This window comes from Macaca mulatta, chromosome 9, assembly GCF_049350105.2.
Source record: "Macaca mulatta isolate MMU2019108-1 chromosome 9, T2T-MMU8v2.0, whole genome shotgun sequence".
Lineage (NCBI taxonomy): Eukaryota > Metazoa > Chordata > Mammalia > Primates > Cercopithecidae > Macaca > Macaca mulatta.
This window is the reverse complement of record NC_133414.1, coordinates 75,814,596-75,821,773: the sequence shown is the minus strand read 5'-3', so window position 1 is coordinate 75,821,773 and position 7,178 is coordinate 75,814,596. Positions and strand designations below refer to the sequence as shown.

Genomic DNA, 7,178 nt, shown 5'->3' with positions numbered 1-7,178 from the left:
CTGTAGCAGGGGCGGGCTCAGGCCTGGGCTCATCCACTCAGCCCCGCGGAGGGGGAGCCGGGCCGGCCCACTCGGAGGGGACGAGGCGGAGCGGCCTAGCCGGAGGCGGGACCAGGGGCGGGGCGAGGCCCTCAACCGGCTCCCAGGGCACTCACCCTCCCTCCCCTCCCCGCCCCGCCTCGCCTCCGCAGCACCGAGCGCTGGTTGGAGGTTATGAGGAAGTTTTTTTTTTTTTTTTCTTTCTGTTACGGAATCTCACTCTGTCCCCTGGGCTGGAGTGCAGTGGCGCGACCTCGGCTCACTGCAACCTCCCCCTCCCGGGTTCGAGCGATTCTTCTGCCTCAGCCTTCCGAGTAGCTGGGGTTACAGGCGCCCGCCACTACGCCCAGATAAATTTTTTGTGTTTTTTAGTGGAGAAGGGGTTTCACCATGTTGGCCAGGCTGGTCTCGAACTTCTGACCTCGTGATTCGCCTGCCTCGACCTCCTAATGCCTGGGATTACAGGCATGAGGAAGTTTTATTCTCAAAAGGCCCCAATGGGAGTAGGAGATACCTCTCTCCAACCTGGTAACCCAGGCTGCTAAAATCTATGCCTCTGGCCATAAACCTCCAACAGCAGTAACACAATGGACTGTTTAAAGGTTATTTTATTAAATATCTTCAGTTCAAGGTTTCATTGTAACAAAGCTATGAAGGGTCTACCAACATTCAGAACAAACACTATTTTTAAATTATTTCTATGTTGTCATGCAAAAATTCTGCATCAAATGCCTTCCATTTCTTGTTTAAAAGGTGATTTTTTAATAGTCTATTGTCTATAGATGCTGACATTAGCCCCAGAAGAGGAGTAAGAATGCTAAGAAGTGGGGCTGGAGCAGCCATATGAAGCTATGGGTCTCAATGAATTCTAAGACCATTTGTCTTCAAGCCAGCAAAACGAAACCCTGTGGTGAAGGGATCTGCGTGCTGGCACTGCAGACTGCAGGGCAGGAAAGGGCTAGGGCCCAGGGGCTGGGACATGCATGAGCTGCTCGGAGGAGCCTGGCTAAATCCAAGCACCAGCACCTTTGAGTCTGCTCTCTTCTCAGCTGGCTCCCAAGTAAACCTGTAGCTTTGCCTCTTCTCCTAGCTCTCGTGCCTCCTGAAGGTAGTCCAGGGAACTGGAATCTACCCACCTTTCCCCCAAAAGTGGAGATGTTTGTGCAGATAAATCTGCAGCGTTGTTCTGAGGGAAACCAAGGCCATCACCAATCGCTCCTCCATTATCTTCTTTGCTATCTGCTTAGGGTATAGACCTCTTCCTCCTGGAATGGAACTCCTTGAGCACAGAGAGGGACAATGAAGGTAGAAGCCTTGGCTCTGGACACCTCTTTCGGGTTACATGCGGGGAGGGGTGATGCCCATGCAGATTGTCCAGCAGTAAGTCTATACTTCAGTTGGTCAGTAAAGAGGCCTCTGTAAGGACACCTCTTCTTCTTGCCAGAGCAGTCAGGTCAATCTCAAAGACAGGAAAAGAGATGGACGTGCAGCAAGGAAGAATAAAAAGGGAGGCAGCCTCGAAGAGAGCCTGAATGCATAGAAACGACCACCACCTCTTCTCCCACTACCTCACTCCTCCCATCCCACAGGGGCACTTGGCAGAGGGCCCAGGCCCAGATGAGGGTCAGCATGGGGACCATTACCGTGAAAAGGCAAGACAAAGATGGTCCAGATTAGCACAGAAACAGAACAGCCAAAGGCGGCACGGGAGCCCTGACCAGGGCCCGGCTCTCTCCTTGCTGAATTAGAAGAAAACATGAAGCAAAGCAGCAACAACCCCTCCCCCTCCTAGCTGCAGGGATAAGGCCTCAATATCAGGGCCCACATGCATTGTGCATCCTATAGAAATGGATGAGTGAGTGCATGTCAGATTAACACGAGGTTTCTCATCAGCTTCATGGCGGGCACACTTCTGCAGCACCAATTCTCTTCCCTTCTACACTAAATGAGACAGTACACATCAACGTCCGGGCCCTTAGTCCTGAGGCCACCACTTCTCAGCTGCCTCCACAGCAGGCTGGGAGCTCTGTGTTCTCTCCCAAGTAGGTCTGATGGTCACGATGTTCTCATCAGCCCCATTCTAGGCGCCTATGCAAGTTCCAAAGAAGTCCGTTCCTAGACCTGGGGTAAGCAGGCCACCTCAGGAGCTCCAATCACATCATGGCCCCCAAAGCTCTGTCAGAGTTCTTGCCTGGTCCCCGAGTCCATGGGGACCAGAGAGGCCAAGCTCACCTCTTCAAGGCCAGTGGGTCAGCCCGCTGCTCATGCCAGGATAGACCTCATACACACTCCTGCCTTCTTGCCAACCCAAGGGCTGTCGGTGGTTTTAAAATGCATCATGGTACGGATTCCTTTTTTTTTTTTTAAACAATCTTTTTTTTTCTTTTTTTTTTTCTTAAATGTAAAAAACACCTCGGTACAGCAGAGACAGACACGAAGGGCGGGCGGGAGGGCTGCATGCAGGGGCGTGCATTGGCTGCTGCCGCTTTTGTAATTGAATTGTTTTAAACCTCAAACAAACAGGACTGCCGCTGTCACTCAGGCCCTCCAGAGCCACTGGCTGCGAAGGTTCGACCTCTGGCTGGAATCTCCTAATGCCCCTGTCAAACAGGACAGAATGTGGTAACAGAACAGAGGACAATGAGCACACAGATGAGTTCCAGCGACTTTAGCACGCTAAACACGTGGCCAAGTAGGCCTGAGGTGGTGGGGAAAGTGGGTGAAGCTAATGCTTAAATACAAAACTGCCTCCCATTTGCTGAGCACTTACTAAGTGCTTTACTTATAGTATCTTACTTAATCCTCACAATGATTAAATGAGGTAGGCACCACTCTCTGCCTCTCTTTGACAGCTAAGGAGACTGAGTTTAGGGAGGGGAAGTAACCTGAGGTCACCCAATTTGGAGTCACGGAGCCAGACCCCAGTCTGTCTGATTTCCGAGCACAACTTATTACAAGCATTCTACCAGCCTTTGCCAATCCTCTGGGATGGCCCACACCTCCTCTCCCAGGGCCACCTCCCAGCCTTCTCTTCTTCCTCTGACCCCACCTGTCCCAGGCCCTCCCAGCCCCTCTCCCCCCTCAACCAGGTGCACCTGTGGCTGAGCTCACTGCAGCGGTGCGGCAGAGGCCCCTGAGCAGTGATAGTGGACATTGAGCCACTTGCCATCCCGACGGTGCCAGACCCGGGTCTCTTCTGACTGGCTGGTGCGAGGCCGACCCTGCCCGTCGATGTACTGGGTGAGGCGGATGTAGGCGATGCACGCTGCGTCCTCCCCAATCACGTGGACGTGTGGGTTTAGGATGGTGGTATGGATAGGCTTGCTGTTCTTGGACAGGACTACAGGGCAGGGTGGGGTAGGTAAGAGGACATCAGGCCTGGGCACCTGCATTTTCCTCCCAGCCTGCACTTCCAAGTCTTACCAACTCCCGAGCAACCATTCCCAGAATCTCCAAGTTCCCCCCCTCAAACGCCCTCCAGAGGCCAGGATACCACATTACATTAGTCTTCTTTATCCAAAAGGAACAGAAAGATGGGCAACAATGATAGTAGCTGCTGCTCTTTTAATCAGGCATTGTGCTGGGGTTTTACATGCCTGAGCTGTATTTCTTGCTGGATAATATTTTCTTCATTATAAGATGAGGAAATAGGTTCAAGGAATAATTTGCTCAAATCACACACCTGAACTCAGGACCATGTGACTCTAACTGAAGCCTACAGATTTTCTGTTTTGTTAGGCTGAGTTTAGATTTCAAAAGGCTTGGCTCGCCCCTAGCTAGGGCTGCAGAACAAAATCATGAACTTAAACCATTCAAAATTGATTTGTAATTTTTTTTTTTAAGGCACCAAAGCTGAAAGAGAATCACCAAAGCACCAAGCTCAGGATATTCCCAGGATTCCCTGGGGAAAAGGCAAAAGAAGTTGGATTGCCATTATCAGCATATGCTGTGAAAACTGTGTTGCTTTTATTGAGATTCACATTTTAGTTCAATTCAAATGTTAGACAGGGGCTACATGTCACCTTCCTAGAATTAATATAAACTCTGGAATTGCTTCTGGCTAATAGAATTACTTAGATAACTGAGAGTTTATATATGCAGCTGAGATGTGATAAGGGTGGGAGTCAGCAGAGAAGTTAGTGACTAACTATAACTCAGGGCAGGATAGGGAAGGCCCAGCATAAAGTGGGAAGAGATAAAAATAAGGAAGGGGAGGGTCTCATAGAGTAGACAGAAAGATGGGAGGGGGTGATGATTCAGCTTCTTATCCCCTTATCTTCCACGAACTGGTCAGAATGTACACCCCACCCCCCATACAGGACGCCTGCCTTCCTCCATAGTCAGGAAGATTCTAGCCACAACTTCCGATCTCACAAATCACCAAGAGTGCCCTGGTTTGCACACTTTTTTTTTTTTTTTTTTTTTTTTTTTTTGAGACAGAGTCTCGCTCTGTCGCCCAGGCTGGAGTGCAGTGGCCGGATCTCAGCTCACTGCAAGCTCCGCCTCCCGGGTTCACGCCATTCTCCTGCCTCAGCCTCCCGAGTAGCTGGGACTACAGGCGCCTGCCACCTCGCCCGGCTAGTTTTTTGTATTTCTTAATAGAGACGAGGTTTCACCGTGTTAGCCAGGATGGTCTCGATCTCCTGACCTTGTGATCCGCCCGTCTCGGCCTCCCAAAGTGCTGGGATTACAGGCTTGAGCCACCGCGCCCGGCCTTTTTTTTTTTTTTTTTTTTGAGACGGAGTCTCGCTCTGTCACCCAGGCTGGAGTGCAGTGGCCGGATTTCAGCTCACTGCAAGCTCCGCCTCCCGGGTTCACGCCATTCTCCTGCCTCAGCCTCCGGAGTAGCTGGGACTACAGGCGCCCGCCACCTCGCCCGGCTAGTTTTTTGTATTTTTTAGTAGAGACGGGGTTTCACCGGGTTAGCCAGGATGGTCTCGATCTCCTGACCTTGTGATCTGCCCGTCTCGGCCTCCCAAAGTGCTGGGATTACAGGCTTGAGCCACCGCGCCCGGCCGGTTTGCACATTCTTATCCTGGTTTTAATTTCCTCTATTTTGAAACCTGCAGACACAGAGCTTAGTTCTTACGTGCTGAGATCATCTCAATCTAATCTCAAAGGGTTTCCTTCCAATCCATCTTGGAAAGAGGTGAGGCTTAAAGCAATGAGTGAACTTTTTTTTTTTTTTTTTTGAGATGGAGTCTCACTGTGTTGCCCAGGCTGGAGTGCAGTGGCGCAATCTTGGCTCACTACAAGCTCCGCCTCCCAGGTTCACACCATTCTCCTGCCTCAGCCTCCCAAGTAGCTGGAACTATAGGCGCCACCACCACGCCTGGCTAATTTTTTGTATTTTTAGTAGAGATGGGGTTTCACCGTGTTAGCCAGGATGGTCTCGATCTCCTGACCTCATGATCCGCCAGCCTCAGCCTCCCAAAAGTGCTTTGATTACAGGCGTGAGCCACCGTGCTCGGCAAGAAATAAGTGAACTTGATTGTGGTGACTGGGACTGCCACAAGGCAGTTGTGGAATGAATGGGCACTTGGGGCTCAGAGCAGGGCCTTCAAAGGTGCCTGTTTACAACCATCGGGGCACAAAGGGGCAAGCATACAGAGTAGGAGTGCAGCACGAAGGTCAAATAAGGGAAAAGTGGGCAACTGGGATGAGGAGGTGAGCAGGAGACAAAGGCAAAGGGGTGAAGGGGCAGGCAGGAGTATATCAGCAGCACGAACCCACTCACGATTCTCAAAGTAAAACTTATGGAAATCCATCCCCTCCACGAGGTTACCAAGGGCCTCAGGCTCAAAGGAAGTGAGGCCTGGATCACAAATCTTCCTGCAGGGAGAAAAAACAAAAAAGCAGCCTATCAGGCTTCTGTGGAGCGATTTGTCTTCCTTCCTTATCAGCAGTGTCTATCCAGTAGCAGCAGGCTAGCTGTGGCCATCCCAGACAAGACAGCGAAATCTTCCAGGCCTGCCTGCTGAGCCACTCAGCCCTGTGCTTTCGGCCCACCACCAGGACACCGTGGGTGAGCTCAGGGAATCTACCTGAAAGGGCTCCCAGCTTAGGAGAAGGCTTAACTCAGATACTTTGTCCAAGGTCCAAATTCCCTTTCCCCAGGGTCCTAATTGTTGTCTGGAAGCGGGGAAGGCCTTGGGAGATGACTTAGGTCACAAAAAAAAAATGGGTCTCTACTTACGTGTAGGCCTCAAAGTCCCCATTGTTGATGGCTTCAATCAGCTGTTCTGTAATCTTAATGATCTCCTGTTTTCTCACTGTGGGGGAGAAAAATCCATCAATTTACCTACTGGGGTACCTCCTAAGTGACAGAGAGCCTTCCCCAGTCCTCAGGAGTCCCCTGTGATCACTTATGACAAAGACATCCCTCTTCTCTGTCTCTAGGGCCGTTGGCAGAAGAGCGAACCCACCTTCCCTTCCATCTCCCTCTCTGCAGTCTGCAGACACAATGACCACTTCCTCCTGAAGCCCAGCCATTAGTTATGGTTCTTTGGCCTTGGCCTCCCGCTCTATCAACAACCAGGTTGCAGAAAACACACTTGCCTTTAACAGGTGAGGAGCCTGGTACATCGTGAATGCTGTGAGCCCCTTCCCTGTATGAGCAGCCTCTCTCACAAGCATCTCTCAATAAGGCTGCTTCCACCCCCAATTTACTTCTCTCACCTGAAGGGGCTCAGTCAGGTCTCAATCACCACCCCCACTCTTAGCCCTCATTCAGTGGCCAGGATCCAGCCCTGGGCGACAGGCAGCCTGACAGCAGAATGCAGCTAGGGCTGGGGTGCCAAAAGACCATCAGAGCCCTAGGATGGATGCTTCCCACTGCTCATCAACTCCACAGGGCTTTTCTGGGAGAAATGATCCCGGAATTGTAAAAACCTGTGACAGCCTGTACCAGAGAGGCTGCTCCGTTTACCTCTCAAGGCTTGGGAAAGCTGTACATTTCACACCAGCTCTCATGCCAGGAGGTGTTCCTCAGGAAAACCAGACAGGGCTCAGACTGACAGGCAGGCAGAGGTGGTGCCCTCCAGAGCCTTCCTCCCCAACCCATCCCAAGCCAAGGGACAGCTGGTGATGTCCTGCTGCCCTGGGCTTCTCTTATAGGGAATGCCACTATCAGCAGAGGC

General features: G+C 51.4%; 1 protein-coding gene across 45 annotated transcripts in view; it reads right to left on the bottom strand.

Annotated features, from left to right (window-relative positions):
- Positions 1-629: 629 nt before the first annotated feature.
- The window catches only part of CAMK2G (calcium/calmodulin dependent protein kinase II gamma), a 62,914-nt gene continuing 56,365 nt past the window's right edge, over positions 630-7,178 (bottom strand). For 31 of the 45 annotated variants that reach the window (XM_015147247.3, XM_015147253.3, XM_015147251.3 and 28 more), the window contains 4 exons: positions 6,236-6,311; positions 5,777-5,871; positions 3,135-3,379; positions 630-2,639 (listed from right to left, as the gene is read on the bottom strand). In XM_015147247.3, coding sequence (XP_015002733.1) covers positions 3,147-3,379; positions 5,777-5,871; positions 6,236-6,311 — 404 coding nt within the window. In that variant the 3' untranslated portion in view covers positions 630-2,639; positions 3,135-3,146. 45 annotated transcript variants of the gene reach the window in all.